This window comes from Ooceraea biroi, chromosome 2, assembly GCF_003672135.1.
Source record: "Ooceraea biroi isolate clonal line C1 chromosome 2, Obir_v5.4, whole genome shotgun sequence".
In the NCBI taxonomy this organism is placed as follows: domain Eukaryota; kingdom Metazoa; phylum Arthropoda; class Insecta; order Hymenoptera; family Formicidae; genus Ooceraea; species Ooceraea biroi.
Window position 1 is genome coordinate 13063038 of NC_039507.1, and position 15918 is coordinate 13078955.

General features: G+C 36.4%; 1 protein-coding gene and 1 long non-coding RNA gene across 2 annotated transcripts in view; one reads left to right on the forward strand and one right to left on the reverse strand.

Moving 5' to 3' along the window:
* The first annotated feature begins 1814 nt into the window (after positions 1-1814).
* Positions 1815-15918, forward strand: part of LOC105282894 (dynein heavy chain 8, axonemal) — a 29293-nt gene continuing 15189 nt past the window's right edge. The window contains exons 1-24 of the mRNA XM_026975529.1: positions 1815-1943; positions 2192-2414; positions 2584-2735; positions 2932-3130; positions 3206-3369; positions 3435-3611; positions 3748-3969; positions 4059-4160; positions 4300-4446; positions 4631-4788; positions 4878-5062; positions 5754-6155; positions 6257-6416; positions 6484-6692; positions 6920-7044; positions 7139-7319; positions 7503-7840; positions 7914-8077; positions 8162-8416; positions 8532-8772; positions 11771-11970; positions 12047-12218; positions 12292-12437; positions 12516-12654. Coding sequence (XP_026831330.1) covers positions 1815-1943; positions 2192-2414; positions 2584-2735; positions 2932-3130; positions 3206-3369; positions 3435-3611; positions 3748-3969; positions 4059-4160; positions 4300-4446; positions 4631-4788; positions 4878-5062; positions 5754-6155; positions 6257-6416; positions 6484-6692; positions 6920-7044; positions 7139-7319; positions 7503-7840; positions 7914-8077; positions 8162-8416; positions 8532-8772; positions 11771-11970; positions 12047-12218; positions 12292-12437; positions 12516-12654 — 4590 coding nt within the window. The remainder of the gene's footprint in view (positions 1944-2191; positions 2415-2583; positions 2736-2931; positions 3131-3205; positions 3370-3434; positions 3612-3747; positions 3970-4058; positions 4161-4299; positions 4447-4630; positions 4789-4877; positions 5063-5753; positions 6156-6256; positions 6417-6483; positions 6693-6919; positions 7045-7138; positions 7320-7502; positions 7841-7913; positions 8078-8161; positions 8417-8531; positions 8773-11770; positions 11971-12046; positions 12219-12291; positions 12438-12515; positions 12655-15918) is intronic.
* On the reverse strand, positions 8064-8668 carry LOC113563640. Its single transcript, XR_003407561.1, has 3 exons — positions 8575-8668; positions 8336-8396; positions 8064-8264 (listed from the first exon to the last, which is right to left on the reverse strand). It is a non-coding gene; the product is annotated as an uncharacterized LOC113563640 (long non-coding RNA).

A 15918-nucleotide genomic window follows, 5' to 3' on the forward strand; every position in this document is an offset into this window, starting at 1 on the left:
TATCTAATCTTGCTAGGGCCTTATGCAGATTCATGTAGATTCTGAAAATTATAGAAAATTGTTCTACATGAGTTATATTAATATTAACAAAACTATTAAATACATAATACATCACGTTAAACAAACTTTTTGTTTAGTAAATACACATTGACATATAAAATTATGTGCTATCAAAAAATGACATATTACAAAATTTCAATCTGTCCACAATATATCAAATGCAGAAAAAATTATGCAAAAATTAATTAAATGTTTGATACGCTTAAATTCATCGTAATTTACTGAAAGTTTCCACCCTTATGCTTAATTTTCTTATTTACTCGTACAGTACTCACAGAGGAAAAAGAAACGGGATAAATTTATGACAAAAAGTTTCAAAGAAGACGAATTTATTTGTAATCAAAGGTTTCCAGTGAACGACATTCACATTTCATCAAAAGGCAATCCAAGGAAACATGATCCGAATATAATGAGCAATCAGCGAACGTAATTTTCAGAGGCACAGCTGATCACACCTGCCAGAAATGAGCCACGCAACTTGTGCAAAAATATGTCGAGTAACGGTTACAGCCGCGAACACATTCCTCGTCACGAACACAACAAACACGGGAACAGGGATTCTGATTCTACCGGATTCTGTTTTTGATTTGAAACCTCCGAAATCGTGTCTATTTTGCAATTTGTCTACTCGAAGACTACTCCTGTTAACCTCTTCACGACATACTGTTCGCACCTCGCCGCACACTCCTGCGATGACAGCTCTACGGCGCATGCGTGAATAAAGCCTTCCTGAAGGCTGTTGCATTTTTGAGTCCCTGTACAAAACCTGAATTATTTCTAAAATTCTCGTTATATTTCTAACATTCATTAATTCATCACTGGAATTTATGTGTGTGTGTGTGTGTGTAAAATTAGGAAATGTGTAGGTGCGTGTTTTCATTCATATTTAAGAAATTGTAATCCGTTGTTGAAAATAATTAAAATCATTTCTGATCTAATATTGAGACGTATTACTATTTTACATTTCAATAAAAAAACAGTAGAGGCTCATAGCGGACGATTTGCAAACTATAGAATAATAAGAATAATGATAAGAATAATAAGAATAATAAGAATAATGATAAGAATAATAAGAATAATAAGAATAATGATAAGAATAATAAGAATAATAAGAATAATGATAAGAATAATAAGAATAATAAGAATAATGATAAGCGGCCAGTTCAAATCTATTCTACATGACGGTTGCCATACTACAGGCGCCCTGATATTGACCACTGACATGCGTTGACACACGTTTTTCTCAAAACGACTTTTTCCAAACTTGCGCGGTGTAGCATAAAATATTCAACCAAATCAATTTAGCTCGTATGTAGATTAATATAGTCCTTTCTAAATAATCCTATTTAGTTGATGATATTATTTATTACAATAATTGTTATCGCATAATTAAAACACAAATTTTTTGTTAAAATCACAAATTTTGAAAGTCCCATATGTTTCTCAATTTTGCATTGTTTTTAATGAAATTAGGTTTACTTAGGCATTATAAAAAACATATAATTCATCTTATTTTTCGCGATTTACTTAGGGCTCTCCCTTAATACAATATAATAAAATTATTCTAAAAATACTTTATGATGTTCATTTATTTATTTATTTGCCTCGTTTTATACGCATGATTTCCGATCAATGTGCGAGGAACTGTCAGTATTAAGTGTGTCCTATCGTAATCATAGTTATATTTTTCTTCGAGTTTTGCAAACATTTTCTACGTATATATTGGCATTTGCAACTTATCTTGCTTTGCAACAATGACAAACACGTACCCCACATCGCGGGATTACACGAAGCCGGCTATTGACCAACGAATCGCCGAGTTGGTGAAGAGAAGAATCGGTGCACGAGAAGATTTACCCACGGAAAGTACAAAAGAACGACTTGTAAGCACTTTGACGAGTTCAATACTTTTATGGATGTCCTATGTGACATGTATTTTTTCCTGAGGCATCGTTTGACAATATTTATAATGTAAATGAATACAAATATTTATAGAAAATAATTCGGGAGTTTAATTTAACGTTTATTACTGAAGGGAGGCCCATGATGAATACATAAAAGAAATACGCAACAGTTTGTAAAAAAATTACATGACTAAAAGATTTGCCTGATATAGACCTTTTTATTTTAGACAAAATTCAAGGAGATTCGTAATGCCAGGCAAGGATTATTGAAAATTACACACCGACATGTCCTAGAGATGGTAGCATACATTTTAAACACGGATGTTGAGACACTCGAAGAAGGAGTTCTCGACAAAGATGAATACGTGAATGTATTTAGTAGTTTCTTCGTCGATGGTGGAAGAGAAGCGATCGTTATACATTTTCAGCCTATGAGTCCTCCGGTATTTGGTAATAATTGACATAGTTATGTGCATTAATTCAAAATATAAGTTAATCGTATCTGTGACAAGCAATAAGAAAATAACAGTTACTGTATTCTTAATTTCAATATTTATTATCGGTTTTTATTACACAGTAATATTACGTATATATTACATATAAAATTACGTAATCTCAGAATCTGGACGATGGACGCCGCAACTGAGCAAAGAACAATATGTTACACGCTGCTGCATAACGGATGGTACCACCGAAGAGTTTTCAGGCAAATGCGTGATAGTTTATCGATTAAAGTCAAATCTCGAGTTTGGCGTAAAGCAGTTACTTGACGTAAGTAAAAATTTCAGTTAAAAAATAAAGTGTCGTAAAGTCAAAGTCATGTCAAAGTTACATCGCGCGAATTCTCCAGACACGAATTTATAAAATATAAATTACTTTTATTATATTTAATTTTTATACTTTACCGTTATAATCTTTTTTCGATTTTATATTCAAAATTCTTCTGCTATTTTTATATTTTATGCAGGAAACGTATTACGCTTATGCCGAGGTCGATTCCACGTCAAAGAGTGCGCTGGCGGGTATATCTGATTTAATCTCGCGTTTACACGTACGAACATTAACTGCTAACACGCAGTGGGGAGAGTTGTCGAAAAGTGAAACTGGAGAAAAGATCAAAGACGATTTTATAGGCGATTTTAAAGATTTCTGTGAATTTCTCAGTAGTAAGCGCAATTTTCTATTCAATTATTACGCGTATATTTTGCTCTATGTGGGCTAATCTCCCATTCCTATTATAGTGACGAAGATAGATCTGGAAAATGTTATATGCTTCCAAATTAATTGGGACCTTTATCAGAAATGTTTGGCGCTGCTGGAAAATATCAAAGAGAGTCTTCATAAACCGAGCGTTATTGAAGCGGTGGAAGCTGACGTTCAAATATGGATGAAACTGATGGAGCGGGTGCGATTTTAAATAATATCTCTGAGCGCAGATAGAAATTTCGTAATTTTATGAAATGTTTTCAGGCTGTTGTTGAGAGTCAACAATTGCGCAGGGAAACTGAAACCGTGGGACCGTCCGCGGAACTTGCATACTGGCGGAGATTACTCGCACGGTTTTCCTCGATAATAAATCACATAAAATCTGCTTACACTCAGTCGTTTATACAGCTGTTAACGGAGGCGAAATCAAAACTCATCATGGTATAAGACATATATAAATTTGTGGTTCTTTTCCTAGGAAATAAAATTTTACGGAGTGAAATGATGCAATAAAAATGCACAATGTTGCAAAGTAGAAAGTATTTCAGTAGAGAAAATTTATTAATCTTTTTTCAAGAAATGGAAGGAACTGGAAGAGCATGTTATAATGATACATATCCTGTCGCAAGATAACGTGAAGTATCTATACGGCTTAGAAAAATTTACGCATCCGTTATATAGATTAGATCCAACGAAGATAGGAGATTACTTACCCGCGCTCATGTATGCCATAAGAATGATTTATGTTACGTCGCGATTTTTCAATACGAGGAAGATGGTAACCGCGATCTACGTAAAGGTATTTTTCTGAGATTATTTGAAATTATTCAACAATCAGAATTAGAATCACTAAAGTAATACTTACATAATATTGTTCGAACGAAACAGATAACGAATCAAATGATATTAGCGTGTAAAGCGTATTTGACAGAGAATGGAAAATTGAGTATTTGGGATGAATCGAAATGTACCATGATATCCAAAATAAAGGTAAGAATAAAGCAACAAGAAGCTGGATAAAATTCCATCGCAATATTTTATTATGTCAATTACTTTTATTGAAGAAATTATTTCTATCTATTCTATTACTCCAATTATTTAATCAGAAATCTACAATCTTGTCTTGCAGGATTGCATTAAATTATGCGATACGTATCATGATTGTTACGACGGGATGTGCAAGAGGGTTGAAGAATCTCCGGAGGAGAAGCCGTTTGAGCTATCCGAAATGTACGTTTTCGGCAAGTTTGGCACATTTAAGACGAGAATAATAAAAGTAAGTCCACGATAACCATGCAGAGTTACGTAAATACCTTGTCTCTCATTTGCTACGTGCGACGTAGATCATGGACATCCTCGAAGCAGCGCGGATGTACTCCATCCTGCACAGTTCGACCGTAGAAGGAATCGATACGTACGCGGAAAAATATTCAAATTACTTCAAAACGATTTCGTCGCAGACGTACGATCCTCTGGATCACAGGAAACCGTACTTTGACGCCGATTACGATGAATTCAAAAAGAACATAGCGGAGACCGATCTGGAGCTCAGGACGTTCTTTCACAATTGCGTTTCTCTCGTGCCAAATATAACGCAGGCTTTATGGTTGATAGATAGGTAGCGTTTCTATAAATCTTTGTTTAATTATTCCAAGCCAATTAAGCCGAGCGAGAACGATAATCACATTGTGCATTACGCTTCCACAGATTCCAAAAATTAAATCTCAAGCAACTGAGGATTGATAGAAAGTGCTCTGAGCTTATCACGATGTTCGAACGAGAGATCGAGGACGTTCGCGATAGATATAACGAAGACAGATCTGATCTACCAATACCAAGGAACATTCCACCCATCGTTGGTAGGATTCTGTGGATTCGCCAGTTGTATAAACGCATCGAAGTTCCTATGAACATGTTTCGATCGCACCAGAGAGTACTCGCGCACGAGCCTATGCAAAAGTGCATAAAAATATATAATGCACTTGTCAGTGTGTTTATTCATTACGAATTAATATATCACAAAGCGTGGTACGACGCGGCCAATATTGTGAGTTTAAACTATTATTTGTTGAATTAATCGTTACATGTACATTGGTCGGATATAAAGCTGTCATATCTTTTGTGTGACTATATTATAATTTGAAAAATAGTTTATAAACCATTTGTAAATGTTAGGTTCGTCTGGCATTATCATCGCCCATACTCGTGCGTCATCCGAAAACAAACAAGTACTGTTTAAATTTCGATTCTTACATATACGAGGTGATACGCGAATCAGAACACATGTCGAAGTTCGAATTGGAAGTACCGGAGTTTATTCAGATCTTAATTTTCTGCAAGGAGAAAATATTCTCGTCTTACGAGACAGTAAAGGAGCTGCTTAAAAGAAATGATGCTCTTAGGTATATAAAAGAGAGAATTTAATTAATAATTATCTCTGCTACATAATAATTATCATTACATAAATATATCTAGCCACTTATCATATTGTTGCCTGCAGAAAATCAATCCCAATCGTATTTTTAAATTTAATGAAGATTGCGCTCATCGATCTCGAGATTGCTTTTCAACCCTGTCTATCAGTAATTACGTGGTCCTCGTTAAAGCTTCCAAAGGTGTGCGGTAAGATAAAAGAAGCGATTGAAAATGCGCAAATATTTATCAAGGAGGTGAAAGATATGAAGGAAGCGAGAGTAGACGAGGTATTCGAGTCTATTGCGAAAACGACCTTATTAGAGCTGGAGAATCCGAAAAGTCCAGAACAACTTTTAGCCGATACTATAGCTTCTAGAAATAAAATAGCAGTTGACTTGGAGATCAAATCGGCGGCGGCGGAAAAGACTGTTATCATGATCATTAATAAATTTATGGATGTCGAAACCGACCCCGCTGTGCAGGACGTTAAATATAACTGGTTGGATCTTGAAAAGGTGCACAAACAAGTAGGATCCGAAACCAGATTGATACAGGCACCATACGAGCCAGGTATTGCGCTTTTTTAAAATATAATTTAAATTTAAAAGATATAATATAAATTTTATATACATTTCGTACAATTAACATACAATTGACTTGATCAAATGTAGGTTTTGCTCCTATCGAAAGAACGAATAAAGTTAATATACATCGAATTCACAACGATTGCATGGAGCTGTTTGCGTATTTCAATCATAAACTAATAGAAGCCTTAGTGAAATGCACTAAAAATTCTTTGGATTTATTAAAAAAGAAAGCAACTATTATGAGGTATTTTAGTTATACTAAAACATGCTTTTTTGCACGACTCGTTAAAACATAAATGTATTTATTATAGCGTATTAGTTCGAGACATTTCATTAGAACCGGAGACTCCAATTATGGTGACACACTTTGTTTTGCAAATACCAAATATCATAATTATTCCATCGATAGAAGACTTACAAAATTATTTCGGCAAAGTTATAACGAGCATCATGGAAATGCATAAAAGTGTGATTGTGTGGGGCCAACGATATTCGACAGATACTCAAGTCAAATCGCCTGGTAATATAAACAATAATACAATGTGTGAAAAGAATATTCTAAATATTAAATATTAAATAATAAATGTATTTAACAATATTATTAAACCAATACACTTTTTTTAGCAATATTTATATTTATATTCTATTATGCATTTTAAGGAATTTTAATTTGTTCTTTTTCAAAACTATTAGCGTGCAGAGAAAGAATAAATAAACTAATTTAACATATTTTTTTATTTTAAGCAGGTGACAACACTTCACTCAACAGCTATTTTCAAAGTGTGTCCGATCATAAGGAGATAATTCGCAGCACTATGAGCTTACAAGGTTTGATATTAATCCTGAGAGATGATGTCTCCAAAGTTGGCAACGTATGGAGATTTATTATAATATTTAATTTAATATAATGCGTGCAACATAGCTATTGCGGTACGTTATATTAACATAATTATTTATCAACGATAGTCGTATTTACGGTACTCCTACATATGGGCGGAAAATAGAAATGAAATTATACAAGCGTTTGTCGACTCTAAGCCTCTCATACAAGAAATCAAGGAGAAGTTTATGGAATATGAAGACTTGCTGACGGAAATCCAAAATTTACCCGCGCGACACGTACTCGGTCCTCTTCAAATCGATACAGGTTTGTGAAAATAACGCTATTGTATTATTTTCGGTAAGCGTATCTTGTACACTTATACAAAATTATAATACTAATAATATTTAATATTTATTAATAATTATAATACTAATTATATTAATATTTAATTTTAAAATACACAAAAAATATTGTTTTTGGGAATATTACAAATGTTTTACTTTGCAGATAAATTAAAATTGGCATTCTCCATTGAAGCAGTGGCGTGGATGAAATCGTTGGGTGTCATGTTATCGAATAAATACAAAGAAAAATTACAAAACATTATAGATTACATTAACGAAAAGAACAAAGTTCTATCTAGAAATATCAAAGATTTGGAGGACGTTAGAGTTGCGATGAAGTGCTTGGCAGAAATACGAGATGACTTTATATCGTTGGATATGGAACTAATTCTGATCGAAGAAACTTATACATTGATGGGAAAATTTAATATCGATATTTTGAAAGAAGATCAAGATATAGTAGACGGGTTGAGATATAATTTTAGCAATATGCTTCAGATGGTATTTTATAATTTTTATTTATTCGTATTTAATATCTCTTGATATATTTTGTTAGCTATATCCCATTTTTCAGGCAAAACAAGTTCAAGCAGTTATATGTGAGATGCAAGAACCGTTGAAGAAGGAACTCACTGATGGAGTTGCAGTTCTCAGAACAGATGTGGCCGAGTTCGACATTGATTTTGAGCTTAGTGGTCCAATGGTCGAAGGAATACCTGCAAAAGAAGCCAGTGAACGGTAATGTTTCAATAATAATATGCAAAAATTTTGAAAAGAAACAATAACATAATTTTTTGTTAACTATCGCTATTATATTTCAAGGCTCATCTTGTTCCAAGCGCGCTTCGATGAATTATGGGAGGGATACGAAACTCTCAGCAGTGGTGAAAGCTTATTCGGCATCGAAGTGACGGAGTACCCAGTTCTGCATCAGAGAAAAAGAGAAATTAATTTATTGCAGAAATTGTACACGTTGTATTTGCAAGTTATGCGCACCATTGACAGCTACTATGATATCCCATGGTCCGAGATTGACATCGAGTCGATCATAACCGAACTGGCCGATTTCCAAAACAGGTAAGATTGAGTGTATGATTGAGTTTGAAATCTGATGATTAATTTCGTGAATAATTTAGTAGATTAAATAGAACTATGAAATTTTTACAATATAGTAACTGCGATTTGATTACAGATGCCGACGATTACCTAAAGCTATGAGAGAATGGCCGGCTTACATTGATTTGAAGAAGAAAATCGACGATTTTAATGAGATGTGTCCGTTACTAGAGATGATGGCGAACAAAGCCATGAAAGATAGGCACTGGGAAAGATTGTCCAAGCTGTGTCAATACTTCTTTGATGTAGAGTCGGAAACTTTCACGCTAGCGAACGTCATGCAGGCGCCTTTACTAAAATATAAAGATGATGTAGAGGTAAATTTAGCCTTCAAAATTATTTATATAGGGTAAACTGGGGTAAGATGGCCATAGTTTTTTAAAATGCAAGAAACATACATTTATTTTTGTTATTTTTTAATAGTATTAAGCATATTATGATCACTGCTTAAAGCACATAATACTATCAAAATTAAAGAGAAAATAATTATTAGAAATTTTATGTTATCAAAATATTACAACATAACCATTGGCCATTTTATCTGACTTTTAGGGAAAAGATGGCCATATTACAGGACAATTAGCTATACATATAATTTCACATATTTATTTTATTTTGACAACATTTATTTTGAACTGAACTCTTATACATAACTAAACAAAACGCATAATGTTTTAATACATAAATAAACAAAAAAACTTATAAATATACAATATAATTATATATTGTAGGCGAGTAGCTTTTCGCCTCGCAATTCGTGCGGACTTATGTTAGCTTCGGTAGCGCGCGAGCTAATTCATACAGACGTGTCGCGACGAGCCGCGACATCCCTTCCACCAATGTACCAGCGAATAATAAGCAGTTATTCACCTAATTGGCTAACGCCGAACAGTGACCGGTACCAATACCGATATACAGGGTGTCCGAAATAAAGTGACTTAGACGGAAAGTACAGGTAGATAGAAGTAAACCGAGAAAAAAAGTCAAATACTATTTTTCGAAATTCGCAATAGTTATTAAGTTATTAACATATACGTCTGAGCCAATAAACGCGCTGAAAGCGTTAGGCCGGACTCGGGAGATAGAGCGAGAGGCGGAGTCAAGAAGAATGGGGCGAGGGGGGAACCGCGAGCAACTCGCGAGTCGCGGCGCGTGACATATGATACCGCGCCGAGAATCTATTATGTATTTGTGCTTTCCGTACATTGCCGACGAAGAAACAATTTTCCAGTGCGGTGTTTTTAATAGCAAGGAAATGATACGTTATCATTTCCACACCACCTAACGGTAGATAGCTCGGTGCGTTTTTTTATAGTGATTTCCCCGGTAGGCCTAATCCACTCTCATTATTTAATTCGATTAATTTAATTGAATTGTTCGAAATGTCGTCCTCTTTCTCGTACGCAGAGGTCGGCTCTTCGTACAATATCGCGTATGGCACGGTGCGTCTCAAGTTTTGTACAACGCGAAAAATTGTACGATATGTTGGATAATATCGCTGTTTAGCACTTCGAACACCTCGAATACCTCAAACCGAGATTCCCGCGAGCCATCAGGCAGCAAACAATGTTCGTGTTTTGTCTACAGTTGCTGAAAGTCAATTGAAAGTCATGTTCTGCCTACACGATATTTTCGCACGATATTTTCTTGTACAGTCGTGTATAAGTCTCGTGTTCAAGATATTCAAAGTGTTCGAGGTGTTAGACAGCGACGATGCGATATACTACGGAAGAGTATACGAATATGATAGTGGCTTATGAACTAGCAGGCGAAAATGCGCGTCTCGCGGCTCGGATTTATGCCTAACGATTTCCTGGGCGTGCATATTATCCAACATCTCGTACAATTTTTCGCACTGTACAACAATTGCGTGAAACAGGGTGTCTCGTGCATAATACGAGAGGAATTCCAGTGCGTCGTGTTCGAGCCGACCTCTGCGTACGAGAAAGGGGACGACATTTCGAACAATTCAATTAAATTAATCGAATTAAATAATGAGAGTGGATTAGGCCTACTGAGGAAATCACTATAAAAAAACGCACCGAGCTATCTACCGCTAGGTGGTGTGGAAATGATAACGTATCATTTCCTTGCTATTAAAAACACCGCGCTGGAAAATTATTGTTTCCTCATCGGCAATGTACGGAAAGCACAAATACATAATAGATTCTCGGCGCGGTATCATATGTCACGCGCCGCGACTCGCGAGTTGCTCGCGGTTCCCCCCTCGCCCCATTCTTCTTGACTCCGCCTCTCGCTCTATCTCCCGAGTCCGGCCTAACGCTTTCAGCGCGTTTATTGGCTCAGACGTATATGTTAATAACTTAATAACTATTGCGAATTTCGAAAAATAGTATTTGACTTTTTTTCTCGGTTTACTTCTATCTACCTGTACTTTCCGTCTGAGTCACTTTATTTCGGACACCCTGTATAAGAAAGCGCAGCGAGCGTTCGGGGCAATTGTTACTGAAATCCGTCACGCCGATGATTTACTTTTCGTCGGAAGCGCGCACGTGCTGTTTACCCGCTCGTGTCGTTGATCGCTTTTGTCGTTGTAAGTTCGGTACCGGAGTACCGGACCCAAGTCGAGCGATAATGAAGTTATTATATATTCGACCATCCTCGATCAGAAGTGTTATTATTCCATAACAGTCGTTCTCCAAATGAGATTCGACTACTAGTACTAATTCTACTACAATATTATATTGCACATTTCAAAATTATAATCTTTATTTTTGGAAACAAAATAAATGTTTCTATAATTAAAAAAAACAATATTACTTATTTAGTTCTTAATTAGTATTATTAGTATAGTAAGCCATCTTACCCAAATTGTGAGGAAAAGATGGCCATAGTATTTATAAATAAATAGTAATAACGACAATACAAATTATAGGTCAATTTACAATTTACAAACCTTTATTATGAATCTAATGTTGATTACGGCAGCTTAACTAAAATTTATTTCACGTTATAGCAGCTTTTAGTAGAAAAGACACATGAAAAGCTTTGCAGACAGTCGAAAGTAAAAACATTATATATTATTCACAATATTGTTATTTCGAATAGTATATGTTAACTGTATTAACTACTCTAAATATTAATTATCTTTGAGATTGACTATCAAAACGCACTATTTAACAATTATTGGAGAAATTACAGCCTATGGCCATCTTTTCCGTATGGCTACCATACCCCAGTTTACTCTATATATGTGTGTGTCAATTTGTATTAAAAATTTGTATGCTTTCTGTATAGAACGTATTAAATGTAAACTAAAATACGTAACATTTTCATGAACATTGTGTGCTACAGGACATATGTATTAGCGCAGTGAAGGAACTGGATATCGAAACTAAGTTGAAGCAGATAATTGCAGATTGGGCGGTTGTAAATTTGCAATTCGCCTCGTTCAAGCAGAGAGGCGAGTTACTGCTGAAAGGTGTCGAGACGGCTGAGATAATAGCGCAACTCGAGGACAGCTTAATGATCATAAGTTCCTTACTGGCGAATCGGTACTGACTGGATATACGATTAAGCCTGAAATTATTTAGTTCCTAATGATACACATACTCGTTCAATATTACGCAGTTACAACGTACCATTTAAGAAGGAGATTCAGCTGTGGCAAACTAAGCTTAGCAACACGTCGGAGATATTAGCGAAATGGTTAATTGTACAGAACTTGTGGGCTTATCTCGAGGCGGTATTCATCGGCGGCGATATATCGAAGCAATTGCCTACCGAAGCGAAACGTTTCAACGTAAAATTTCCCAGTAAAAAAATCGCTGTGGCTTTGTAATGGAAAAATAATCGAATTATTCCTTATACTTTAGGCTATCGATAAGTCCTGGGTCAAGCTCATGCTTCGCGCGCACGAGAAATTGAATGCGGTAGAAACGTGCACCGAGGATGAGACTATGAGTCAGTTTTTGCCTCATTTGCTGGAGCAATTGGAGTCATGCCAGAAATCCCTCAGCGGGTATACATATTATTGGCACTATAATGCAACTGTCATGCTCGAACTGTCAAGTGTAATCAACGAATTCTTTGAACGCAGCTATCTGGAAACTAAGCGAGTTATCTTCCCGAGGTTCTGCTTCATATCAGATCCCACTCTGTTGGAGATACTTGGGCAAGCAGCGGATTGCCACACGATACAGAATTATCTCGACGGATTTTTCGACAATATTGCAAAGGTACTTTGCACAAAACACATCCAAAAAAGTAAAATTATTAAAGTTATAAGGAAAATATACATATATATTAATATATGTAATATATGCAGGGTGTCCCAGACCTACCGAATCACTGCTTCAGGGCAGACTCCTGACGTCATTCTGAGTCGAAAGTTCCTCTGGCAAAATGTCGAGGGTAGCGTAGTTTCGGCGCTATAAAAGGTTGAAGATATCCTATCCATGTGCAGAATTTTCCCGCGTTCAAGGACGGTGGGTCGAAGTGGCCCCGCGCATCGCGCACACTTCAACTCGATCGAACTACTTCATGGATCAGAGTCAAATCCGAAGACCTCGCCGGTCAGTTCACACGCTTCTCCGCGATCGGTCCGTCTTTTCTCGTCGATCATACTGCCGATGTCGCAGAAAGTCGAACGCGAGAAATTCCAGCGCACGCGGAAGTGCGTTTAACGAAATATACATGAATAAATGGATCGATCGCGGAGAAGCGTGTGAACTGGCCGGCGAGGTCTTCGGATTTGACTTTGATCCATGAAATAGTTCGATTGAATTGAAGTGTGTGCGATGCGCAGGGCCACTTCGATCCACCGTCCCTGAACGCGGGAAAATTCTATACATGGATAGGATATCTTCAACCTTTTATAGCGCCGAAACTACGCCACCCTCGACATTTTGCAAGAGGAACTTTCGTCTCAGAATGACCTCAGGAGTCTACCCTGAAGCGGTGATTCGGTAGGTCTGGGACACCTTGTATATATGTATTGGGTCGTCTGGAAAGTTCGTGCCGATTTTTAATAGATGGCGTTGGAACATGTCTGAATATATATCAACGTTATTGAAAACATACGATTTATATACATATGCTTAAAGGTGACATTTCAACGCATCTTTAGGAAAAAAGTTGTTTGAGATAAATTGATTCGTGTCAGTTTTGTACTCTTTTGAAGATGGAAGAAAACAAAGAACATTTTAGACACTTGATGCTTTTCTATTACCGGAAAGGCAAAAATGCCTCACAAGCAACAAATTCGATATGTTCTGTTTACGGAGAAGGCGCTTTAGCTGAAAGAACCGTACGTAAGTGGTTCGCTAAGTTTAGAGCTGGTGATTTTAACCTTAAAGACCAAGAACGCTCGGGCAGACCCTCTACTACTGATGATGACCAAATCAAGACACTGATCGAGAATAACCCACGCTACACGACACGTGAATTAGCAGAGATACTGAAAATATCGAAAACCACTGTCCATGATCAATGTAGTGAAGCTTGGTTACGTAAGTCGCTATGATGTATGGGTTCCGCATAATTTGGCCGAAAAAATTTAATGGATCGCATTTCCATCTGCGACTTGCTGTACAAGCGCAACGAAAACGTACCATTTTAGAAGCAATTAGTGACGGGTGACGAAAAATGGATCATTTACAACAATGTAGAACGAAAAAGATCCTGGGATAAGCGAAATGAACCAGCATTAACCACTCCGAAAGCCGGCCTTCATCCAAAAAAAGTCATGCTCTGTGTCTGGTGGGATTGGAAAGGAATCCTATATTATGTGCTTCTACCACACAACCAAACGATAAATGCAGATAAGTACTGCTCGCAACTGGACGAATTAAAGACAGCGATTCAGGAAAAACGTTCAGAATTAGCTAATAGGAAGGGCGTCGCGTTCCATCAGGACAATGCCAGACCTCATGTTTCTTTGACTACCCGACAAAAATTGTTGGAGTTTGGCTGGGATGTGCTACCTCACCCACCGTATTCACCAGACATTGCACCTTCAGACTTTCACTTATTTAGGTCTGTGCAAAATTCTCTTAGCGGCAAGAACTTCAACTCTTTGATCGACATAAAAAACCACCTTGAGGAGTTTTTCGCCGAGAAACCTAAGAAGTTCTGGGAGAATGGAATCTTCCAGTTGCGTGAAAGATGGACAAAAGTTGTGAAACAAAACGATGCATACATAAGTCAATAAATATTTATCGACATAAAAAAATGTTGCCTTTGAATTTTCCTTCAAAATCGGCACGAACTTTCCGGACGACCTAATATAAACATATACAGGGTTTACCAAAAGTATGGAAACCCTTAAATTTTACGAAAACTATGCATTTCAGAAAAATCTGTTTCAGACAAAAGTTGTAGGGGTGCAAGTAACGCATTACATAGCAATATCAATATGACCTTGAAGAGTGTTGTCACGGTCACATGAAGGTCACCTTCAATTTCTTAAATGAAAACCCCCATTTTTTATTGAATATTTTTGTAGCTTATCTCGAGAGCTTTTCAAAACACTACAATAAATTACATATTTATTAAGTACTTTTCGAGTTATGGAGCTTGAAATTTGCGGTATCGCCGGCATTAGCATTACTTAAAAATAATAATCAGGTGGAATTGAATCCCTTCCTGAGGGTCCAATAGAAGCCTCCAATGATTCAATTGCCCTCTCCTCCTCTTCCCCTGACCCTCTCCTATATCGATATTTCGATGGGGTATAAAACGCCAGGGTGTACAGTATTATTTTCTCGCGCATCATCACGCAGGTAGGGTGATAGCATCCAAAGTAGAATACTCTCTGCTTCTGCCGAAGAAATTTTGTATTATAATTTTTAATTTTTAATCTTTTTAATTCGCAAATTAATAAATTAAAAATTAATCGTTTGACTAAAAGCACATTGTCGGAGCGTGAAAGAATCACTCATGATACGCGGATGGGGTGATAAGGAATGATCGTTCACTGAAGTCGTTCGATTATTTAACGACACGTTTCCAAATCGTCAAATTAATAAATCCACTGTTTTGAAAACAATATGGTGTTTTCAAAAAACTGCTAGTGTAAAAAGTCACTTAAGTCAGACAAGCCATCATCTGCAAGTAATGACGATAAACTTGATGTTCTGCAAAGTTTATTGAAAATCCCCATATATCTGCTAATAGAGCAGCACAAGCTCACGACATTGCTCCCATGTCCGTACATAGAATTTTAAGAAAAAATAAATTACATCTATACAGACTGCAGTATGTTCAAGAATTGCAAGACGGAAATAAACTTTTGTCTGAAACATTTTTTTCTAAAATGTAGAGTTTCCGTAAAATTTAAGAGTTTCCATACTTTTGATAAATCTTGTATGTATACCAAATCGTTATCCTAGTAACACAAAAACAAAAAGGAATCGCCGAACTTCGCATGTCTACGACAGTATGCCGCGATTTGATTGTCGACAAGTCAAAGTTACTCCTTGTCGGAGACTTCATAAACTGCT